Below are 25957 nucleotides of genomic sequence, written 5' to 3' on the forward strand. Positions count from 1 at the left end.
ACTGGCAGAGATATTCATTACCTTATCACTCACCTCTGTAAGTCAGCATCTTTGTATAATGTAAAACTTACCAAAATTCAGTGAATATATGTTACCACCTTCCTTAGAATTAGTAACTAGAACTTAGACATACTTTCATACAAAGTAAGTTTCGTTCTATACCAAACAAGCTTTTGTGTGCTCTCTTAATTCCACTTGAGTACTAAGTTCATTTAACTTATTTTTATTTTTTTCATTTACCTTGTTTTTCAAATTTGATTATTTTATAACCAAAGGTATATTTTCTATGAGAAATGCAAAGACTTATGTATGTGACAGAATAAATAGTTTGTATGTTTACACTGGGATTAAAGAAATTACCTAGTGATCTAACTGCATTCATTTTCTTTTCAGTAGCTGTTGATTTTCTAATCTTTTATTTAAAAAAGTGATTAATTTCCTTCTGTAGCGTTTAGAGAGTAGATGAAGGATTAATAGTCAGAAACCTAGATTTGAACCACTTGTTGGCTTCCATTGGTAGTCTTACTCTTCCCTGAGCCTCCCTCAGCCTCTCCGTGGCCCAGGCACACGGAATCCATTGCCCTTGGTTAAATTCCCCTCTCCCACTTCATTCTTTCTTTTTAATCCGGTAGGTTAACCTGAATGATTTGAAATTGATCCACACAGATTGCACATGCATGGTGGGTGTGCAGGTGCACTCTGGCAGCTCACTCAAAAGTTTAGGTTAGGAGGCAAGGAGATCTCATAATGCATGTGGCTTCACATGGCACCGATGTAATATTTGGAGAGTCAGGACTTGCTAACTTGATTACTCACCACTGCTGGTGGAAAGTCATCTAAAAACTTCTGTCTCGTTGTTGAACTATTTAAAAGGAGAAAATTGCATGACAATTATGTTACTGTTCTAGAAAGATTCATACTATTGGGAAGTATCCCTTTTACCTAAATTGCTAACACATAGTTCCTCTGAACATCTAATTTGAACTGGGTAAGGGAAGCAAGACAATTATTAGTGCAAGAAAATAAGGGAATTAATTATGTACTCAGGATCTCATAGCTGGTGTGGTGGAGATGGACTTGAAAGCAAAATGATGTATACTTTAATTAAACATTTTTCCTTATGTCCTATGAATCAACATATAACAACCCTGTCTTGGTATATTAGAAGTTTATTAGAACTAGTTCATCCATTCATTCCAAATAATATTATTGAGTACCTACATCTAGGTATTATATAACTGACAGAGGCTAACAGGTTTTTCCTTTCTACTTTTAATTCCTGAATTTTAATAGGAGAAATATGTTCCTGTCTCTTACTGAAAGTTGATCTAGTGCTAGCTGGTGACTATTTCACTTCAATAATATGCAGAGAGCTGGATGGTCCTTCATGTCTTTTATCCCTAAAATAATATACAAACCCTTTCTTACTTTCTCCTGAGTAAACCAGGTCTACCTGTTATCAAGCTATTTTTGTTGGAAAAATTGATATGTTACTTATTTACTTTTACCTTGTAGGGTCCTTTCTTTTCAGTTAAATCATTCCTTTTACCATGAGCAGGTGCCATCTCTAACATCTCCGAAAGACCATGCTTATTGCATTTCCTATTCCTAACATGTAAATGTGAATTTTTGAAAACCCAATTTTTTGTATGGTATTATAAACATGGGCTTCCCTGGTGGCTCAGAGGTTAAAGCCTCTGCCTCCAATGCGGGAGACCTGGGTTCGATCCCTGGGTCGGGAAGATCCCCTGGAGAAGGAAATGGTAACCCACTCTAGTATTCTTGCCTGGAGAATCCCATGGATGGAGGAGTCTGGTAGCCTACTGTCCACAGGGTCGCAAAGAGTCGGACACGACTGAGCGACTTCACTTTCACTTTCATAAGCATGTGTTATGTAGTAAGACTAAGTGTCTCTGATCTCTAATTTTAAACTCCTTTTAGTTATTGGACTTTATGTATTTGAAATTAAATATTTAATTGACTATTTCATGTTGTTTTCTTATACTTCTTAAATTACTGCTGCTGCTGCTGCTAAGTCACTTCAGTCATGTCTGACTCTGTGTGACCCCATAGACGGCAGCCCACTAGGCTCCTCTGTCCCTGGGATTCTCCAGGCAAGAACACTGGAGTGGGTTGCCATTTCCTTCTCCAGTACATGAAAGTCTTGGTTTACCTGGACCTCATGGAGAGTAAAAGCTGGCATGAAGTAAACTGTGTGGGATTACCAGATCTCCAGCTCATCTGCCTTCTTGGTACTGAAATAGAAGGAGAAGGGTTACAGACTGTGGTACCTACGCCCATCAGTGCTTCCCTCAGCCATAACAGGATAAGGGAAATCTTGAAGGCATCTCGAAAATTGCAAGGTGATCCCGACTTGCCCATGTCATTTACTTTGGCCATAGTGGAGTCCGACTCTACAATAGTCTACTACAAACTCACTGATGGATTTATGCTGCCAGATCCTCAGAATATTTCCCTTAGAAGATGACACCTATACTTCCTGATGCTTACTTTGTTCACACAAGACTGGATTAAGAACCATCAGTCTGGTTCATCTTTTATCTCAGAGATAGTCAGGACTGACTTAGCTGATCCTATTCCAGAAATTTTCTTTTTTGAAGAATAGAACTTTCCCATATAGAAGAATTTATTTTGTTAAAAAATAGTAAGATAGTTGCTCTAGAACTTTCTCACCTGGAGACAGTTTGATTATAGTCGTATGCAGGTTTATGCCTGTGGTGTGTTCGGAAGGATAGGAAATTCTTGAGACCACCATCTCTTTCCCTTACTCAGCTCTCTCAGTCTTTTGGTCACTACAGCTAGTCGGCAGAAATGGAGAATTTACTTTAGTCTACTTTTTCATCCCTGGTAGAAGGTGTTCTTTTGATTGGTTTTCATGGTACAATTAATGTTACTTCCTTCTTTGATTAACTTTAAATCAAAATTAAAAATATGCTCATCCAGAGTGTAAAATTGCATGTCTAGATTAATAGGGACCAGAGAAGTGTTACCTACAAGAGCACGGGGCCTTTTTTTTTTTCTCCCATTCTTACTTACTACGACCATACTGTATCATAGCTAGAATATTGTAGGAGAGATATTAATAGTAGCAGACAGTGTGAACCTTAAAAACATCTTTCTTCAGTAGACCTAGTTTTTCCACTTTTTCTTAATTAATTGTTGCCTAGAAAGGTGTTTTAAAAGTTAAGGCAAGAGTCAGAAAAATTTTTCTGGAAAGGGCCAGAAAGGAACTATTTTAGGTTTTTCAGGCCATATAGATTTTCTCACAACTTCTCAGCTATCTTGTTTGTAGAATAAAAATAATTGTAGACAGTATATAAATGAATGGATATGCCTATTTTCCAATAAAATTTTATTTACAAGTGCAGGGCCATAGTTTGCCAACACTTGGTCTGGGGAAATAGTCAATAAACATACAAAGGTAATGAATGGTGTGTTATGTACCCATTAAAAATTAAAAATGAGTATACTGTAAAACATGAGAAAATGCTTAGTAAAAAGAAAAAAGCAAGACACAAAGTGTATGAATGGATATAATTATGGCTGTGAATAACACACCAAGCATATAATAAAAAAAGGACAAAATAAATTCCTAACTGTGGTTATAATAGGAGGGCAGGGCAGTAAATGGATGGCTTTGAAAAGTGAAAGTGAAGTCGCTCAGTTGTGTCTGACTCTTAGCGACCCCTTGGACTGCAGGCCTCTCCATCCATGGGATTTTCCAGGCAAGAGTACTGGAGTGGGGTGCCATTGCCTTCTCCATCTTAAATTACTAAATTATCTTATTTTAGTATAAAGTAAAATAATACTAACTGTAAGTATTATTAATTCAAACTTTCTATCATGTTGACATTTTAAATATTATTTGTCAATTAAAAGTAGTATTAATTCACCTTAAATTGTGTATCCCGTTAAGGCAAGTAATGTATGTAGATATTTTAACTATAAAAGAGTCAAGCAATACATGTAAAGTAATTTGAAGGCCCTCTTCATTCTATTCTTTTCAATTCTGCTTATTTTACGGGAGGTATCATCAATAGATGCTCTTTGATCTTTTCAAATATTCTCCTGATATACATTGTATGGATCTTTACTATATATCTATCATGCATATGCACATATAAATACATATATTTTTAAGTATTTTGTCCTTTTCCACTTCTATCTTTGGTGTAAAATGTAGTTGAATAAGAGTCTTATCCTAAATTCATCATTCTGGGTTGTCTTCTGTTCTTAGAAATTGTTTTATATCATCCTTCTAATTATTTACACTTCCTAAATATACTTCTCCAGCCATTTCTATTTTTTTTTTAATTTTCTTCATGTTTCTGATGCTCTAATAAATTCCATACTCAGTCTTTTTGGATAGTTTACTAGAAAAGTCTTTCTTAATATAGCAACTAAGAGTTTTCAATGGAGTAATTTTATTCTTCTAGCTCATCTATTCATTATTTTGACAGAACTTTAAAATTTCTGAATCTACAGGTGGTTTTTTTCATGTATATACAATATTCTCTAAGACCCTTTCATTATGATACTTTTTAATTAGGTTGCCATGGGTGTTAGTTCCTTGGGTTTGGTGTGTTTGAGTTGGGTTTACTTTGGTTTTGACACTCTGCTCACTAAAATGCTGTTTCATTTTGATGCTCAGTTCATCTCTTGCTTTGAAAAAGCCTTGTGCACCAGGCCACTCAGTTTACAGGAATAGGAGATGAATGACTGTCAGTGAGGCATCAGTGTCTGAGGGCTGATGGGGGTGTGGGAGTTCCCTGCTGTAGCTAACTGGTACATTTTGTTGTCTTGCTCAGGGAACCTCTCAGCTGCTTTCTCAAGGGCGTATGTTTTTCTTTACTTCCGCTCAGTAAAAGGGGAGGACGGTGGAGGGACTGGTGGGGTGCAGGAGTTTCTGTTGGTTACGATATTAATCATTCCTGATAGCTATCCCAGAGCAGTTTCTAATCCATGCAGTCTTAGCGCTGAACTCCGTGCAGATCTCTCTTACATCAATAACATTTTTTCCAGATTGTTATTGTTTATGATTTTTTTCTGGCTATTATTTTTCCTCATAGTTGCTCAGTACATTTCCTTTCTTTAGGAATCCTTCAGACCTTTTTATATTTTTTTCTTATTTCTTGAGTTTTTGAAAAATTTATTTTTCCGTCATTACGTGGGAAGTAAGATAGAAATGATTTGCTCAATCAGGGTGATACATCACATTAATTGAATGAAAGAAACAAATGGTAGATCTAAGTTTTTAGACCTAGATATTCCTTGTCTTGTACTTACACATTTGACTTTTGTGATCCCAATTGTAGGACATCATTTTTATTCATGTGACATTCTGTCAAGAGTATTTATAGTTCAGTTTTCTGACATAATTGATATGATTATTTTGAATCTTGAGGTTATTATGCAACATATTCCTTTCTTTCTATGCTTAGTGATGTATAGATTTCAAAAGTATGACTTGGGCTTTGCTGGAGTCAAGAGAAAATTACTAGTGGGAGACATCTAGGAAAAAGCACTGTGGTACTTCACCAAAGACCCATGTTAGCTGATATGAGACACGGAACCCTCTCTAGAGAAAGTCATTCAGGATGGCAATGAAAACAGGACTTACTTTGCTTTCAAGACTACATACTATAGCAAACAAATAATAATAAATGCTTATTGAGTTGTTAAGTGCCCAACACTTTTTTATATGTGCTAACTCACATCCTCATAGTATACCTTTGTGTAGGTGTTATAATTAATGATTATAGTTATTTTACAGATAAAGAACCTGAAGTATAGATTTGTTAAATAATTGGTAGAATTGGGGTTTTACCCCAAGAAGTTTGATTTTAGACTTTGTATTCTTTTTTGTTTGTTTGAGGCTGTTTTAAAATTTATATATTTTATTATTTTATTTTTAATTGAAGTATAGTTGACATACAATAATATATTAGCTTGAGGTGTACAATATAGTGATTTAATAGTTTTATAGATTACACACATATAAATTATTAGAAAACATTCTTAATTAATATGTTTGATTGTATATTTGCAATAGAATATTTGGAAGGTGTTTTTTCCCTTTTGAGAAATATAGTCAAGATATTATTCTTTGGGAATGAAACCCATTTTGTATTCAAGTGTGGTGATTTCATTAAATCTCCAGAATAATTTAAATTAAAAACTATTGTGAAAAAAAAAAAAACAAAAACGTCTGGAAGAAGACATGCCCCCAAAGCCCACAAAACTCATCTATGTGCCTATATACCTTTTGAGAATGAAACTATTTTTTGAATGAATAATAGGAAGCCTTTTTTAAAGTTTCACTTAAACTTGATTTTTGTTTATTTTTTCTGGCACATTATTTACTTTAGATCTCAATTGACATGTCTTAAATTTTGCTTGGTACCTAGCTAGTCAGGTGTTCTGAGAGAGGTGGTATCTTGGGACAGAAGTCTCATCAGCCAGAGAGCGTCTGCAGCAGGTTTTTAAAGGTAATATATCATTTGAACCAGGCTGTTCCCAGTGCAGTTGTTCAGGGATTATGTTTTATAATCCAGCCGTTTTCTGTTGACACTATTTAATATGCTGACCTGTTCTGGAAACCACATTAACTCTTTCAGGAGACTAGATACTGTGTAATGTTCTGAAACAGCAGATTCCTAAGTAAGTCCTCTTGAACCCTGAAGAAGTGATTTTTATTTCCAGATGTGCCCTGTTTCTGAGATCCATAGAGAATTGATTCAATGAATGTTAATTGATGATGATGACAATGATGAGATGATGATGATGAAAATGGTACCAGAGCTATAAATCTATCATCTCTGAAACCAGTATAAATGTTATTTTCATTCCTGACCCCACAAAAATATGTCTTAAATATTTGACTGAATCTGATCAAATGTAAATTGTGCATTTTAATTAATTTTAATCCTTTTTATTTTTCTTTTCTTCTATTACTTTTGAATGCTTGTTAGTATGCAATGACATTAGTAAACTAAGTTTTAATGTTGTAACTATTTTGTTACATTCTAGCTGGAATAAAGACTCTGCTATTTTCTAAGGAAAACAAGGCATATGTTTATAAAAAATTAGAAAATGCACATAGGGTAAAAGGAAAAAAATACCTCTGACACTACCAGACATAAGTACTATTAGAATTTTGCATATGTCATTGCAGTATTTCTCTGTCAATGACCATCTCATTTTTATATTTTACAAAACATGGGATCACATTAGTTTTTAATAATAGCAGTTAAGGTTTTTAACACGTTAAGAATCTCTCTTCTGCATCAATAGATGCCACATTATTTTTAACTAATGTATATATGTTATTGCCATAATTTAACTATTGCTTTATCTGTGGGCATTTCATTTCTTCTATTTTTTTTTTTTGCTTTTGTCACAATAAATAACATGCATATTTCCAAGAAGGAAAATTATTAGTTCAAACAGTTTGCAAAAGTTTAAAGTTTTGCAAAATTGCCTTATAGAAGAGTTATTCAGTTTACACTTTTGACCACAGTATATGAGTAATATTTAACTGAATTCTAAAATTTCTAGTACTCATCTAAAAAAAATAACTATATCTAAGACATCACAAAAAGACCAGAATATGGGATGAACTGAATTTCCTGACATTTGTTATACTTATGATGACCAGGCTTGTCATCATGGGTTTGCAGTAATTCTCTAATCACAGATTCCAGAAGCCAACAGGAAACAAACCCAAGAAAGGAATGATTATTGCTTTCTCTTCAGTGCAACAACAAAAATACTTTCATGGTGAGGAAAAGACTTTACATAGCATTATTTTCCATTTTCTTACATTTGACAGACGTTGTTGACAATATAATAATAATACTATGTATTGGTCTTTTACTATATGCCAGATACTATTCTAAGTGCACTACATATTTGACTCACATCCAAATGATAATTTGATATGAGTTAACAGAAACATCCAGCTCATGTTTTTAATTAAGTAGACCAAAAGAATAAAACCTAGGTAGTCTGCTTTGCAAGGATTGGCCAAACCATTGGCTCTTACTTGCCAGAGATGTTGGCTCTGCCTTTTGGATAGCATGATCACCCCTTGACCATGAACCAGTACTTTTACTCTTGTGTCTATCTTCCAGTTCCTCGACTTATTTGGTACTAAATATTTTCAGTTTATTATCACATAGATATGACCTTGTGCCTCTTATTAGTAATATAAAATCTAAACACACATTTTATATTTTAGGTACAGCACATCTTCTTTACCCATTCATCCATCAGTGAATACTTAGGTTGTTTTCATGTTTTGATTATTGTACATAATGCTACAATGAACATGGAGGTGTGGATATCTTTTTGAGTTCGTGTTTTCATTTTTTAAATAGTGGCTGCACCACGTTGCATTCCTACTGACAATGCCCAAGGCTTCCTTTTTTTTTTCACATCCTCACCAGCATTTGTTATTTATCTTTTTGACTATAGTCATTTTACCAGATGTGAGGTGATATACCATGGTTTTGATTTTCATTTCCCTAATGTTTTGTGATGTTGAATATCTTTTTATGTGTCTGTTGGTGATCTACATATCTTCTTTGGAAACTATTTACATCATCTTCTTATTTTTTAATCAGATTTTTTGCTTTTGAGTTATATAAGTCTTTATGTGTGTTGGATATTAAACCCTTGTCAGATACATGATTTGCAAATATTTTCTTCCATTCATTAGATTGCTTTTTCCATTTTTTTGATAGTCTCCTTCACTGTGCAGAAGCTTTTTAGTTTGGTGTAGTCCCATTTCTGTTTTAAATTTTTTTTCTTTTGTTGCTTTTGCTTTGATGTCAAAACCAAGAAATCATTCCAAGATTCAGGGAGTTTAGTGCCTATATTTCCTTCTAGGAGTTTTATGGCTTCACATCTTATATTCAAGCCTTTAATCCATTTTGAGTTTATTTTTGTGTATGGTGGAAGATGGTGGTCTAGTTTCATTCTTTTGCACATGGCTATCCAGTTGACCCAAAACCATTTATCGAAGAGACTGTTCTTTCCGCATTGTATATTCTTGGCTTCTTTGATACATTAATTGATAATGTATGCCTGGGTTTCCTTCTGGGTTCTCTGTTCTGTTCCATTGATCTATGTGTCTGCTTATATGCTAATACTATATTGTTTTAATTACCATAACTTTTTAATGTAGTTTGAAATCAAGGTTTGTGATGCCTCTAGCTTTGTTCTTTCTTAAGATGGTTTTAGCTATTTGGAGTCTTTGTGGTCCTTGCATTCAGTTCTTTAAACCAGTTTCTCAATTTTTAAAATAAATGAAGAAAATCATAATGCTATGTAACTTCAAAGATTAAATTGAAGAAGAAAAACAATATGACCATATAAAAGCCATGTAGGCTACCAGCTACACTACATGCTACCATCCTAACTACACTCCTATTCTCTATTCTTATTCAACCAAATTCATTTTTGCTTAGATTATCTTTATAAAAAATAACATAATCCATACTGTCTGCTTTTTAAAACCTTTCATCAGCTTTTCCTAAGCCCTTGAAATAAATATAAACTACCTGAGAAAGCAATCACATGAGACCTGGATCCTGTTTGCACTCTGATCTCACCTGGCAGTATCCTTCCATTCTCCATTCTTCCATCCTATCCCTGCTCCAGGGATAATAAACCTTTCTGTTTCCTACAAAGGCAAACTTGTTTCTCTCTTGAAGTCTTTTCACTGGACATTGTTATTGCCTGGAGTATTCATGTCTCTGGTCTCTTCTGAATATCTGCTTAAATCTCACTTAAACAAAAAAGACTTTTTCTGACTACCAGTCTATGAAAACTATGCAACAAACATAAATCACCATAGTGTTTTAATTATCTAAATAATTCTTTCCACTAGATAATGTTTTTCATTTTTGTTAAATCTATTTGTTCTATTTCATTAATTATTTTTACTGATTCTAAACCCAAAGTCTTAAAATATTTTTATATTTTTGAAATCAGAATATGTCTTACAATAACATGTATTTAAAAATTGAATGGTGTTACTTTTTAGGCATACTATAATAAATATTATAATAAATAAAAATTATTTCCATTATTTTCCCATGAAATCCCATAATTTCAAAATAATGGAAATTCCATAGACAGAGGAGCCTAGTGGGTTATAGTACATGGGGTCACAAAAGTCAGACACAACACAAAGTCAGAAAGCCAAATTGATTTGTGGAACATGACTACCTTTCTAGAAAAGAGAAAAAATATTGTTAGTATTATCTCTAATTAGAAGATAAATATAATTGTTTAGTACATAAAACATATGCTCAAATAAAAAACTTAGGAAACATTGACATGAATTGCTGGAAAACATAATGTTAACGTAATTAGTTAAAAAACATAAAGGTTAACTAAAACTATTGTAAAACAGCAATAAAAACAGAAATCCTAAGAAAGTAACTGAATAAAAAAATGAAGTGGAATATGACTTTACTAAATGAGGCAAAAGAAAATTCAGCATGGCCAAAATATAATTTTTCTCTGAATTATTCAATAAGATGAACACAAGTATAATAAAAATCAGTATTCTTTTAGTGTAGCAAATTCATATACAAACAGAAAAACAGAATGGAAAGTTCAGGGACAAGTCCAAGTCTATAGAAAACATTTTTAAATATAAATTTTCCCTCTTTCTGCTTTTTGTGGTTTTAATTGACCACTTAATTTGATTATATTTTAGCGTCTTTCTTAACTTTTCAGTTGTACTTCTTTAAAAATATTTTAGCTGTTTCCTTAGAGTTTGCAATATTTATTTTTATCTAATCCAAATTTAAAGAAACACTACTACTTCACATGTAGTGCCTTATTACAGTATTCCGATTTCTCATCCACCCGCATCTCTTGTGACATTGCTGTCATTTATTTCACTTCTTTGTATGTTATAATCACCTGGTAAACTACTATCATTACTGTTTTAAACAAATCATTATCTTTTAAATTAATTAAGAATATGAAAACTAAAAAGTTGTATTTTACCTTCACCTAGTCCTTATTTAGTGCTTTTCTTTCTTTATGTATATCCACAACCTTGAACTATTTTATTTTCCTTCTGACTGGAAAACTTAACATTTCTTACTGGATAGGACTGCTGGCAACAGATTTCCTCAGTTTTTGTTTGTCCAAGAAAGTCTTTGTTTTTCCTTCACTTTTGACGAATAATTACACTAGATGTAGACTTCTTATGTTGTGGCATTTTTATTTCAACATTTTAAATATTTCATTACATTCTCTTCTTGTTTGCTTGTTTTCTGGTGGGAAGTTTGCTGTAATTCTTTTCCTTTTCCCTCCAGAGATAAGTTTTTTGTTTTGTTTTGTTTTGCTTTGTTTTACCCCATCTATGCTTTTTTTTCCCAAGATTTCCTCTGTTTCTAGTTTTCTGAAGCTTAAAAGTGATCTGCCTTGGTATGGCTATTTTGTAATTTAACCTGCTTGGTATTCTCTATGCTGCTTGATTGTATTTGTGGTTCTGTATCTATCATAAATTTTGGAATATTTCTGGCTAGTATTTCTTTTGCACCATTGTCTGTTTATGTTCCTTCTAGCATTCCAACTACATACATGTTGCATTTTGTGATATTGTCCCACATTTGTTGGATATTCTGTTTTGGCTTTGTTGTTCAGTTGCTAAGTCATATCCAACTCTTTGTGACCCCATGGACTGCAGGCTTTATCATCCTTTATATTCTTTGAGTTTCGGTGTGAGTAGCTTCTATGTAACGGAGGAGGCAGTGGCACCCCACTCCAGTCCTCTTGCCTGGGAAATCCCATGGACAGAAGAGCCTGGTGTGCTGCAGTCCACGGGGTCGCTAAGAGTCCAGCACGACTGAACGACTTCGCTTTCATTTTCGCTTTCATGCATTGGAGAAGGAAATGGCAACCCACTCCAGTGCTCTTGCCTGGAGAATCCCAGGGACGGGGGAGCCTGGTGGGCTGCCGTCTATGGGGTTGCACAGAGTCAGACACGACTGAAGTGATTTAGCAGCAGCAGCAGCCCCTTCTATTTAAATATTTTGAAGTTCACAGATTCTTTTTGTGGCTATGCTGAATCTACTAATACACTTAAGGCATTCTTTATTTCTATTATTTTGTTTGTGATTTCTAGACTTTGATTTCATTCTTAGAGTTTTCATCTCTCTGCTAATGTTACCCTGTATTTTTGAATACAGTCTCTTTTTTACTTTAGAATCCTTACCATATTAATCTCAGTTACGATAAACCCAAGTATGTATCATATCCAAGTCTGATTCTTATATTGCTTAGTCTCTTCAGATTGTGTATTTTCCTGGCATGCTTTGTAATTTTTGTTATTGTTGTTGCTGAAAGCCAGACATGTTGTGTCTGGAATTAAGATAAATGAGCTTTTAGTGTAAGGGTTTACATTAATCAGGCTAGGAGTTTGGCTGTGTTTCTAATTATTGTAGCTATAGGTATAAAGGCATCACAGTCTTCCTGCATGCTTGGTTTTCTCTCTCGTCTTGATTTTGAGTTTCGGTACATAACTCCTCCTCAAAGAAATTCTGGGTCATGGACCTTCCAACTGTAATCCACCTTTCCTGTACCAGAGGCCTCTTAAAGGTATAGAAGAAGAGGAGAGTTCTATAATTTTCCAGATAAATTCTAGTCTTTTTAGTTGGCCAAGTCCCTGGATTGTGACCTTCACAAGTGGTATACCTTTTATTCCCTTTTCCCCTCCTCCCTTCCTTGACTGCAGGTTTCCCAATCTGTGCTCTGAAGCTTTGAGCCTTGTTAACCATAGTTATAACCTTGTTTTTGTTTCTTTGTCTCTGCATAGATGAGAAAAAGACTAGAGATGGCTGGAGTGACTTATCCCAGTTGGGATAAGATTTCAGAATTGAGACTGGGCAAAAAGTTCTTTCATCTGGAAAATAGGCTTTTTCATAGATGAGGCTGTGACATGTTTCACAGTTGTTACTGTTCTGTCTTCCCTGCCAAGCTATGAGATCTTTTGCACATCCACATGGTGAGAATCTGATAAGGATCCTTGAAAGATACCCTATGAATTTGGGGATAGAGGAGCTAACACTATGGTTGGATGAGTTTCTCCCTCTCAAGCTAGTCCATGTTCAGCCTCCAACCATTTTTCAAAATTAAATTCAAGTGTTCCTACCAGTTTATGGCTCAAGCAGTTTCTGCTTTAGGCTAGTAGATCTTGGTTCTTATAAACTCTGAAATGTGACTCTCCAGGTTTTGGGTGATGGTTTGTTCTACAAACTCAGCACCTTTGATTGGTCCAAGGAAGTCATTGACTTGCAGTTTAATCAGCTTTTTCTAGTTATAAAGATGGAAATGACAACATACTAGCTATATACACACTGGGGCTGAAACAGTATACATTAATTTTTGAATTTTAAATTAGAGAAGAGAAAGTTGATTAAACTCATTGATATTTATTCGAAATAAAACCTTCATAGCCCTTCCTCACATACAACACCCAAACAAATTACAAATAAAGATTTCAGTATACAAAATGTATTCACTAAGTACTGAAAATAAATTTAATATGATAAAAACTTGTTAACACTTATAGTATAACTGGGGTAAACTTTTCTAAATGCATCACCAAATCCTGACAAAGGCTGAAACTATACATGATTAGATTCACAGATTTGACTACATATATAAAGGACTTTCCCACTCTACATCAAACTGAAAACAAACAAGAAAATAATTCTATGTTAAACAATTTTTTTATTTATTTTTTTTTGTTAAACAATTTTAAAATGCAAATACTGAAGAAAAATATTTAAGCTAATATATAGTGGAATTCTTGCTACCATCATCTGATAAAGGAAAACATTGTACAAATAAATTACAAAGTTGTTTGTGTAACATGCTGGGTAAAAGGAAAGTTCAAATGACCCACAACCATTTGAATGGTTGTTTAAAAAGAAATGAAAATTTTATCATTTTTCATCTATCAGGATGGCAATGGTGACAATTTCTAAAAAATAATTATTGTTAGGGCTTTAATACTTGACCTGGAAAAATGCTCTTGATTCTTTTTTTTAACATGTAGAAAATATATCCAGGAGATAATGAAAATGGAAACTGTGCTTATCTCTAATTGATAAAATTACATGTCATTACATAACATTATTTCTGCTTCTAATAATAAGTATTGAATGCTTTCTGTGGTAGAGATGCCTATAATTATATCCCTCACCCTAAGATCTGTCCAATTCAGAGGCCTTGAAGAAGGGATTTGATGTTCTTACAAGTGGTTATGGACCCACTACCAGAAATGATTAGAAGAGGGCTGATCAGTTGATCTCAGTGGAGTCAAATAGATTTGTTTTGGTCTTTTGATGATTTCATTTTAGACCTTCTGAAATTTAATCAAGTAGAGTTATAAGATTGTTTCTCTGGAGGAGGGCATGGCAACCCACTCCAGTATTCAAGCCTGGAGAATCCCATGGACAAAGGAACCTGGTGGGCTACAGTCCTTGGGGTCGCAAAGTCAGACACAGCTGAGTGACTTAGCATGCACACACACACTATTTAAAGACTGAAGCTATTGTATTGGATAGCTATAATGAATTACATGTAATCAAGTGGGTGAGCCAAGGAAGAAGTGGTTAGTGGTTAAAATCAAGAGGTAGTAGCTTGCAAGGTATAGAAGAAAGAGCACCCCAGGAGGAGAAAGAACAGGGACACGAGAAGGAACAAGAGTTGTTTTATGCAACTTGCAATTTTCCAGTGCATTTCTCAGATGGCACAGCTCTATTTCTGTCATTAGAATCTAAGTTCTTTCATTAATATATTCTTTTTCTTCTGGCATGGTTTTATCTGGATTTCTGTAACCTGCAAATAAATGATTACAAGACACTTGTGAAATAAGAAAAAGAAAGCACTTTAAAAAACATGTGTTCTCTTTGACCCAGCAATTGTATATAAAGGAATTTATCCTAAGGAAAGAATTATCAATATATACACAATAGAACGTTTATCCAACAATGTAATCAGAATGCTGTTTGTAAAAATGAAATCTGAGAATATCCTCTCTATCCTTTGTGGGCTTTATGAAATAAAGAATATGGTTCTATTTTGGTAGAGCACCTATGATCATGGGAACAGAAGACAATACCTATCAAGGCTACCTTTTATAGTTTTATTTTGTTTTCTCTCTCTCTCTCTCTCTTTTTTCTTACAATTTTATTAAACATGTTCTATGTTACTGTTTGTAACAAGAACAAGTATGTTGTGTGTTGTTTTTAAAAAAGATAAAAGTGGTTTTCTCTGACTCAAAGGAGATATCAGACCTCATCTCTGATCTTTTCTTGTTATCTGAGCTTTGTCTTATCTGAATTTGCCCCCTTTATTCTGTTCTCCTTCCCCTGTCTCAGGTAGTCGAAAAATCTTAGATTCTTAATTCTCCACGCCTAACACTTTGTAGAGCTCTAACTAGTGTATCTTTCAAACGTGAATTTGTTTCATTTCCTACTCTCTGCATTCATTGTAGTCACTGCCTGAGTTCAGATTCTCATGATTTCTCCTTTTCTTCAGTGATCTTCCTCCATGTCCTCAACCATCTGCTGACTAAATGGCTAAAACTAATCTGTTCTCATTACTGCTGCTTAAAATATTTCACTGAATCCCCACTACCTAATCAGGTGTTGGCAAACCTTGTCCGTAAAGGATCAGATAGTAACATTTTAGGCTTTTCAGGTCACTGTCAAACTACTTGAAAGCAGCTAAAGACAATAGGTAAGTGAATAAGTGTGTCTCTGTGCCCATAAACCTTTATTAGAAAAATAAATAGGTGGTGGGCCAGATTTAGCCACCAGCCACGGTTTACTGACCCCAGCTCAAAAGAATAAAGTCCAATCTTGATTGTATTTACTTTTTCATATCACATTCTAGTCTCTAGTCCCCAGTTTCTCCACTTTAGACTCTTAGGTCCTCATTCATTTGCATTGATTTACACTTCTATGCAATGGAAAATAAAAACAATAAAACAGTATTATTTCCTCTTCTTGAAAGAACTCTTTCCTGACCCCTTGACAGAGGCTTATTTATCTTTCAATACCAAGATTTGACAACGGCTTTGCTGAGAAAAATTTCCCTGATGACTCACATTCTTCTTGACCATTTTACTGTACAAACTTTACTTACTGTGCTTATCACACTGTACAACAATTACCTCCTTTTAGGCCATCTATCTCTCTTTCTAGACTATAAGCTACTTAAACACAAGATCCTGATAGCAATCCCTTAACAAATCTTTGGAGAGTCCAGTAGAATTGCATGTGAGAGTGGGGCTTTGGAAAACATCCTTCATGAGCATTGGTGGCTTGAGTGGTGCAGACTGAATACTTGAGCAGAAACAGAAGGCTTGTTAAACAAACAGCTTTCAGGAGAGCCTATGTAATTAGATCTACAGACCAAAGAGAGCTTTAAGCACAGAGTCACAGGAACCATACATTGATATTCAGGGAAGAGGGTCTTAGAAGGAGGCCCTGCACTCTCCAGGCATTCCAGTTATGAGGACTAAGAAAGCTTACATATTTTTATGTTAAAGTGCTTTTTGCTTTCCTTTCTGATTTACTTGGGGAAGGGGTTGTGAAGAAGTTAGAAATATGAAGAAAGAAAGGATTAGTTTCATTCTTGCTTTTGATTTCTATCTTATGCTTTATGTTTTGTGACAGTGCATACTTGAGGTTATTTTTGCTGATAATATAGCAAAATAGACTCTGCTGAATAGATGTTAGTGATCTTGAGTTATCAATAGAGTCCTGCCAACTGTTAGATTTAGCAAAGATTGCCTCAAATTGGAACACACCATTTTTAATGTCTTTAAAATTAAAAGAAATGAGAGAATTTTCACAAATATGTTAATATAAGGAATAAATTTATGAGATGAAAGATGAACATACATTGCCATGAAAATATCTGCCATTTTACTACATCTTTACGTTTTTCACATGCTTACTGGGTATAGGACTCTTTTGTTTCTTTTTCCAGGTTTTTGTGTTATTATTCACTTTAGATAACCTCAGTTTTAAGAGACTCTGATGATATGGCAATAATCAAGGCAGAAACCCAAACTGAAAGCCCACTTTAACTATCTGTGTAACCATTTTCAATCCCCACTATGTTTAACTCCATTTGGAGCATCTAAATTGAACAATGACAAGGTTAGTGAAATAGACATTTGAGTGGAAGACTGTTAAAGAATCAAAGATATGATAGAGCACATTATATGGAACTATCAATTTCTTTCACACCAGGGGAAAAGATTGACATATTCCATTTAATCAGGATCTATAGATAAAATATTAACCTGGATAGATCTTTCTTTTTCCCTTTCTTACATACAAACATACTCAACATTTCTGAACAACTCCTTGAAACTGTAGTGTGCACTGGGAAAATGGTGTGTGCCCAAGAAGTATGAACCTGAGGTTTATTATTATTATTTTTTTTAATTGGCAAGTCTAGCATAGCCCTGGGACATGGTAACAGATAATATATTTTTAGGCGAATGAATCTGTTTTACATTTCAGTCATTTTCGGTATCGGATCCTGCTTTTAATCTATGTCAATGAACTCGACCTAGATTGGTGTAAGATTGCTGACTTCATGATGTTCAATTTGATCTAGCCATTAAGTGCTATTTAGACTTTTTTGAAAAATGATTCAGCCCTGATTCTGACTTTTATGCTGATAATGATGCAATTCCTTTCAATGACAGAGATTTTACAAAAGAATTTCAATCAGGTGTTATGCTGATTCAAGTGGGTTGAATTATGGAAAAGACTCACCTTTGGTGATTTAATCAGGACAAGAGGCGCGAAAGAAGTATGACTTGATACAGGATGCAGATTAGGACCCAGCAGTCAGGTAAAGGGGAGGAGTAAGAAGAAGGGAAGCTGGCAAGTAGGTGACATATCTCTTAACATGATCTGAGACAAATTAAATATCTTATATCTGATTAAGCAGTGGGAAATTTCAGATTAGAAGAAATAGAATTGTTTTTAATTGTACTGAGTGCTGGGTTTTGGGCTTCCATTGTGGCTCAGCTGGTAAAGAATCAGCCTGCAAGGCAGGAGACCTGGGTTCAATCCCTGCGTTGGGAAGATCCCCTGGAGGAGGGAAAGGCTACCCACTCCAGTATTCTGGCCTGGAGAATTCCGTGGGCTGTATAGTCCATGGGATTGCAGAGTTGGACACAACTGAGTGACTTTCACTAATAACTAGGTATTAGTTCATAATGGTTACCTTTTTTTTTTTTAATTTCCCAACTGTTCATCTCCTAAGCTGACATACTATTCTTATGCTAATTTGCTTTCATATTTTTGAATTTACTGTTCTTGAATTTATTTTGCTTTATATTTTCTGTAAGTACTTTCATTAAAATATCAAGTTTATTATTTGAAAAGAAAAAAAGCAAGACTATATGTAATGAAGCATAGAATTTTCTGCCACTTTCACTGCATTTCTGAAAGCTTGAGTTTGATGTATCTCTCACCATTTTGGTCCTTGTTCACCCAAACTTATGTAAGATCTGTTTGCAGGGCTGTTTTTTTAATATGCTGGTACCGTAATTGTTCATGGATGTTCTCTCTTCTAAGGATATTCTTTTAAAATATTTATATGTTTAAGAGTTGAGCATTTAAAAATCCATAAAATTAAAAAGATATAATGAGTACTCATCATACTGTATTAACACACTTTAATATTTTGCCTATTTTCTTTTGTGTTACAAAGATCGAGTTCCTTGTCCTTCATCCATTCCTCTTCCTCCTCAGAGGTAACCATTTTCATGTATTTTGGGGTATGATCTCCCACTATAATTCTTACATTTTTGTGTTCAGAAATGAAATTTACATAAAGTATAACATACTGTAGATATTCTTTGATTTGTTTTTCATTTTAAGTCTCTCTTGTTACAGATAGTACTACCACATGATTCTCTCTTTTGAATATTTCATAATGTATTATCCATTCTTATTTTAATGGACTGTAAGATTGCTGTTGTGTTGTTTTACTGCTTCTACGAGCATCACTGTATCTGTTGACCGCTACACGTGCATGAGCTTCTAGAGGACCTTCTTACACAATGTATGTCCACTGTCAAGCAGCATCAGCGTCACTTGGAAGCTTGTCAGAAATTCAGACTCTCAAATTTCATCCAAGACTGACTGAATCAGAATGTGCATTTAACAAAGCTGTCAGTGACCTTTGTGCAAATTAAAATTTGAAAAGCATTGCCTAAGAAAGAGGTACTGGAAAGTGAAATCACGAAGTCACTGGAACTAAATGCTCAAACATTTTTCATAAATGGTTACTACCGTATATAGTCCCTACATTTGGTGTGTGAGAGTTGGTGATTCCTTGCACAGGAGTCAACATTTGATGCAAGCAGAATTTTTAAAATTTTGCCATTTTGGTCGATGTGAAATAGTATTTCATTGCAACTCTTAATTTTCACTTTCCTGATTACTAATAAGATCACTTAGCAATTACTACTGCTTTCTCCTCTATCTTCAAATTTCCCTCTCTCTACAACAAATATAAATAAACTTTAATTTTTCTACCTATACCAAGAAAGAGAAAAACAGAACACTGCTTCACTTTATTCTCCCAGCTATGGATCTATTTCTCTCATTCTCTTTATAATACCAAACCTCTTTGGAAAAGAAGTCCATATCTACCGTTTCAGAAAGCCTTTGACTGTGTGGATCACAATAAACTGTGGAAAATTCTTAAAGAGATGGGAATACCAGACCACCTGACCTGCCTCCTGAGAAATCTGTATGCAGGTCAAGAAGCAACAATTAGAACCGGACATGGAACAATAGACTGGTTCCAAATAGGAAAAGGACTATGTTAAGGCTCTATATTGTCACCCTGCTTATTTAACTTATATACAGAGTTCATCATACAAAATGCCATGCTGGATGAAAAACAAGCTGGAATCAAGATTGCCGGGAGAGATACCAATAACCTCAGATATGCAGATGACACCACCCTTATGGCAGAAAGTGAAGAAGAACTAAAGAGCCTCTTGATGAAAGTGAGAGAGGAGAGTGAAAAAGTTGGCTTAAAGCTCAACATTCAGAAAACTAAGATTATGACATCTGGTCCCATTACTTCATGGCAAATAGATGGGGAAACAATGGAAATAATGAGAGACTTTATTTTTGGGGGCTTCAAAATCACTGCAGATGGTAACTGCAGACATGAAATTAAAAGACAGTTGTTCCTTGGAAGACAAGCTATGAGCAACCTGGACAGTATATTAAAAAGCAGAGACATTATCTTTCCGACAAAGGTCTGTCTAGTCAAAGGTATGTTTTTCTCAGTAGTCACATACGGATGTGAGAGTTGGACTGTAAAGAAAGCTGAGCACCGAAGAATTGATGCTTTTGAACTGTGTTGCTGGAGAACACTCGAGAGTCTCTTGAACTGCTAGGAGATCCAACCAGTCCATCCTAAAGGAGATCAGTCCTGGGTGCTCATTGGAAGGACTGATGTTGAAGCTGAAACTCCAATAGTTTGGCCACCTGATGTGAAGAACCGACTCGTTGGGAATGACCCTGATGCTGGGAAGGACTGAGGGCAGGAGGAGAAGCGGACAACAGAGGATGAGATTGTTGAATGGCATCAGTGACTTGATGGACATGAGTTTGAGTGAGCTCCGGGAGTTGGTGATGGACAGGGAAGCCTGGAGTGCTGCAGTCAATGGGGTCACAAAGAGTTGGACACGACTGAGTGACTGAACTGAACTGATGGTATTTGATCCCATTTACTTCAAAAAAAAGTTCCTCTTTCAAGAATACACATTATTTCCATACTGTTAAATCCAATGATTAATTTTCAGTCCTTAACTTTCTTGACATTTCAGTGGCATTTGCCACAGATGACCACTTTTTCCCTCCTGAAATACTTCTCTTAGCTTTCGTGACACTAATCACTCTTGATTCTCCTGCCTCACTGGCTACTTTTCTTTGAGTTGTTTGTGAATTCATCCTCAGTTTTCTGTCATTTGGAATGTCATAGGGTTTACTCCTTAATACTTTCCTCTGTCCGCATCAACTTCAGTGACCAGATTGAATTTCATGATTTTTGAAAGCCTCTCTCTGCTCATTGTTTCCTCAGTTGTGTCAGCAGTGTGGTTCTCTCTCTTGAATTGTAGATTTCAGTATCCATTTGCCTATTACCTGTAAAGAAGTGTTAGTTGCTCAGTCATGTCCAACTCTTTGTGACCCCATAGACTGTAGCTTGTCAGTCTCCTCTGTCCATGGGATTCTCCAGGCAAGAATACTGGAGTGAGTTGCCATTCTCTTCTCCAGGGATCTTTCCGACTCAGAGATCAAACCCAGGTCTGCATTGCAGGCATATTGTTTACCATCTGAGCAACCAGGGAAGCAAGCTTCTTTAATGTATCTGAGCATAATATATTCAACACTTCCTCCACCTCAATGTATAAATATTTTCTGTGGTCCTTTCCATTTTTGCAAATGACCAATCCCTACTTCCAGTAGCTTACATTCAAAATGTATTCACTTCCTATTTTTATCTGACACTACATCTAACCCATCAATAAATCCCTTCAGCTGTAACTCCATCATATATACAGATTCCAGTCACTTCTCACCATTTCCACCACGACCCAGCTGATCCATGTCTTCTTAGTTCTGAGCTATCATTTATTATAGCTCCTAATTATCTCTCTGCTTCTGGACTTGCCTCCTAGTCCAGGAAACTATACTCCCCACTTCAGAGTTCTCCTTTTAAACATAAGACACTGGCCTAAAACACTGCATAGGCTCCTGTCTCACTGCCTGTGACCAGTGACTGGCTGATATGGCCCAGTATCACAGCCACATTTGGGGGTGACTGCTAAGAGCCATTTCGGTCCCAGAGTTCAAGGGGGGATCAATCAAGACTGTGTAGTCACAACACTGGATCAGTTTTCCCCTCTGCCTGATCACAACTTCCTTGCTGCCTCATAGAAATATTGCCCAACCTCACACCTCAAGAAATCTTCTCTATGCAATTTTGTGTGCCAGAATCTGTTTGTAAGAAACACAATCCAAGACAGCTACTGAAGTAATGTTTTAAAAATATCACATAAATACCTTACCACATTTAGCTGGGTATTATGCCTGCCAGTTAATTCTGACATGGTGACACCTGTCAGTCACCATTTACTTGGCACATGTGCTGTGAAGTACATTTTAATATATGTTGTAGGTTACAGAATACATAAGAACACAATTCCTATCTTCATTAACTCATACATTTGAGACAAATGAGACAAACAGTAAAACACTGAAGAATAAGCATTACAAGGAAACTGTCCAGCATATGTTGCTCCATGTAGCACTGCTACTGCTGCTAAGTCGATTCAGTCGTGTCCGACTCTGTGCAACGCCATAGACGGCAGCCCACCAGGCTCCCCTGTCCCTGGGATTCTCCAGGCAAGAACACTGGAGTGGGTTGCCATTTCCTTCTCCAATGCATGAAAGTGAAAAGTGAAAGTGAAGTCGCTCAGTCATGTCCGACTCGTAGTGACCTCATGGACTGCAGTCTACCAGGCTCCTCCGTCCATGGGGTTTTCCAGGCAAGAGTACTGGAGTGGGGTGCCATTGCCTTCTCTGTCCATGTAGCACTAGTGGTCCCCAAGATGGTGTCTGTGTGTGCTAAGATACAGATGCTCAAAGTGAAATACATGACTCATCAATTCTGTTGAGTCAGTCAGTTGTGTCTGACTCTTTGTGACCCCATGAACCACAGTGTGCCAGGCCTCCCTGACCATCACCAACTCCCGGAGTCCACCCAAACCCATGTCCATTTAGTTGGTGATGCCATCCAACCATCTTATCCTCTGTTGTCCCCTCCTTCTCCTGCCCTCAGTCTTTCCCAGCATCAGGGTCTTTTCCAATGAGTCAGCTCTTCACATCAGGTGGCCAAAGTACTGGAGTTTCAGCTTCAACATCAGTCCTTCCAGTGAACACCCAGGATTCGTCTCCTATAGGATGGACTGGTTGGATTCCTTGCAGTCCAAAGGACTCTCAAGAGTCTTCTCCAACACCACAGTTCAAAAGCATCAATTTTTCGGTGCTCAGCTTTCTTTATAGACCAACTCTCACATCCATACATGACCACTGGTAAAACCATAGCCTTGACTAGACAGACCTTTGTTGGCAAAGTAATGTCTCTATTTTTTAATGTGCTGTCTAAGTTGGTCACAACTTTCCTTCCAAGAAGAAAGCGTCTTTTAATTTAATGTCTGCAGTTACCATCTGAAGTGATTTTGGAGCCCCCAAAAATAAAGTCAGCCACTGTTTCCACTGTTTCCCCATCTATTTGCCATGAAGTGATGGGACCAGATGCCATGATCTTAGTTTTCTGAATGTTGAGCTTTAAGCCAACTTTTTCACTCTCCTCTTTCACTTTCATCAAGAGGCTCTTTAGTTCATCTTCACTTTCTGCCCTAAGGGTTGGTGTCATCTGCATATCTGAGGTTACTGATATTTCTCCCAGCAGTCTTGATTCCAGCTTGTGCTTCCTCCAGCCCAGCATTTCTCATGATGTACTCTGCATATAAGTTAAATAAGCAGGGTGACAATATAGAGCCTTGACATAGTCCTTTTCCTATTTGGAACCAGTCTGTTGTTCCATGTCCAGTTCTAACTGTTGCTTCCTGAGCTGCATACAGGTTTCTCAAGAGGCAGGTCAGGTGGTCTGGTATTCCCATCTCTTTCAGAATTTTCCACAGTTTATTGTGATCCACACAGTCGAAGGCTTTGGCATAGTCAATAAAGCAGAAACTGATGTTTTTCTGGAACTCTTGCTTTTTCGATGATCCAGCGGATGTTGGCAATTTGATCTCTGGTTCCTCTGCCTTTCCTAAAACCAGCTCAAACACGACTCATGTTTATCTATAAACTGTTATCTTTCTTGATGCAATAAGTATCAAAATTAACAATGAGCATTAAAAATTTTGAAACAACTTCATAGGATACTTTTATAGCTACTATGTTGAATATTTTTTAAATGGCGCTCTTATTTGTAATTTTTAATATTGTATTTTCCTAATTATTTTTGTTATATTTTGCATAATTATTAGTCTGAAATAGGTTATAAATAAAACTTGTATTTCTCAGTTTGTAAAGCACTATAATGGGATGAAAAATGAATAAATATTTGACTTTACTTGGAAAGGAATACTTTAAATAAGGAAATTATTGAAAACTTTGGTTTGGAAAACTTTCAGTAAGGTTTTAAAATTGGTAAGGAAATTGACTAATGAAGAGAAATAGATAGGAATGTCTTGTGGGCTATGCCCCGTATATGGAAAGTTGTATCAACTGCATAGAATCACAGAGCAAGAGGGATGGAGGGAGGTGCCTACACCTTGATTTCTGTTCATCACAAGTTTGCCAAGGGACTTATTCCCAGTGAAACTCCAGTGGTCTGTAGGGCAGGTGGAGTGCAGTCAGGATTAGGATTAAGTTTGAGTGAAATGGACATCTTGAGGAAGTCCTAGGATGGGGCAAGTATGTAGATTCCTGTTTCTCTGGAAAGAGTCAGCCATAGTCTGTGTTGACTCTCTGGGCTCCAAGAGGAAGGGTCTAGGCTTCCAGGGAGAGATTTTTTGTGTGTGTTAAACCTAACAAATAAGGGCCTTTGGGCTTTAGAGGCTGCTGAAAATATTTAATCCAGTCAGGTTTACAATCCTTTCATTTTATAAACACACATTCTACAGATCCACATTAACAACCAACCACAAATATCAGTTGACAGGAAAAGCGTTTATGACTTGGTAAGAGCTAAAATCTAGAACATGTTCTGTGGCCACAGAACTATGGAAGGGCTGGACAGAACATTCATACATAAAAAATACTGAAGGAATATATACCAAGATATTTGCTGGGAATATTAATATTATGGCTTCAGGAATATGAGTGATGTTTTCTTCTTCCTACTTTTCTATTTTTCTAAAGTTTGAATAATAAGTATATATTTCTTTAAATATAAATAAATATGTATTCATATATGTAATACTTTTAATAGTAAACATATTTCTTTAGACACATGTATTGTGAGTCTAAATAAGAGATAGTAAAAACGGGCAATACTTTTTGTGGACATGACAAAGGTAAAGGAGAAAATTTGGGTGTTTTCCTATCTTGAGCAGAACACATTAGAGAAAAAGATTTTAGGAGACAGATATAAAAAAAGAAAAAAAACATTTTGGAGGTATTGGAGTCAAGAATGATTTCATAATTTCAGATTGGTCATTTGAAAAGATAAAAAAAATAACAGCTAACTTAAATTGAATAATTGCTAACATTAATTGAGATGTACCATATTATGAATAGTATTTCAGTCATTTAGAGTGAATTAGTTCATTTCTTGATGAGTAATGATAATGGGATGAGAGAATTAAGATAATCAGGCCTGTGTTTTGGAGACCACCTGGGAGGCTCTCCCTGACAGTTACCATTATTTCAAACTTACTATGTTTAAAAATCACTGTCACTCACTTTTGGAAGTGTCTATCCTTTTCCCACCTCATTACACATTACCTTGGAGTTAGTTTTGACCTCTCTTGTTCCCCTTTTAGCATCTAATTCATTTAATCAGTCTATTTCACCTTTGTAAGAATCACCTTTGCAGATTACAACTGAAATTTAAAAAGCAATACAGGTCCTGTTTCCAGAAACTGTTTTATATTTGAGAAGGCAAGGATAAAAAATTCACAATGTTGAACTTCTGCTGTGGCGCAGCCATTACAGTGAGCATTTCATGTATTTTCTTCCTCTTCTCAATTGTCGATAAGGGGTATTGTAGATTTTACTTTTTTTTTTCCAAAAATGATTACGTCTATGGTTATGTAGATTATTATTTAAGT

The 25957-nt window shown here is 35.6% G+C and overlaps 1 protein-coding gene across 1 annotated transcript; it reads left to right on the forward strand.

Annotated features, from left to right (window-relative positions):
• The first annotated feature begins 2155 nt into the window (after positions 1–2155).
• On the forward strand, positions 2156–3610 carry LOC139032632 (tRNA-splicing endonuclease subunit Sen15). Its single transcript, XM_070460170.1, has one exon. The coding sequence runs from the start codon at positions 2156–2158 to the stop codon at positions 2486–2488; it is 333 nt and encodes a 110-aa protein (XP_070316271.1). The 3' UTR covers positions 2489–3610.
• Positions 3611–25957: the final 22347 nt, after the last annotated feature.

The sequence above is a fragment of the Odocoileus virginianus genome, chromosome 32 (assembly GCF_023699985.2).
Source record: "Odocoileus virginianus isolate 20LAN1187 ecotype Illinois chromosome 32, Ovbor_1.2, whole genome shotgun sequence".
Lineage (NCBI taxonomy): Eukaryota > Metazoa > Chordata > Mammalia > Artiodactyla > Cervidae > Odocoileus > Odocoileus virginianus.

Coding starts and splice junctions, on each gene's coding strand:
- LOC139032632 (XM_070460170.1), top strand. CDS start 2,156: ATGAAAGTCTTGGTTTACCTGGACCTCATGGAGAGTAAAAGCTGGCAT.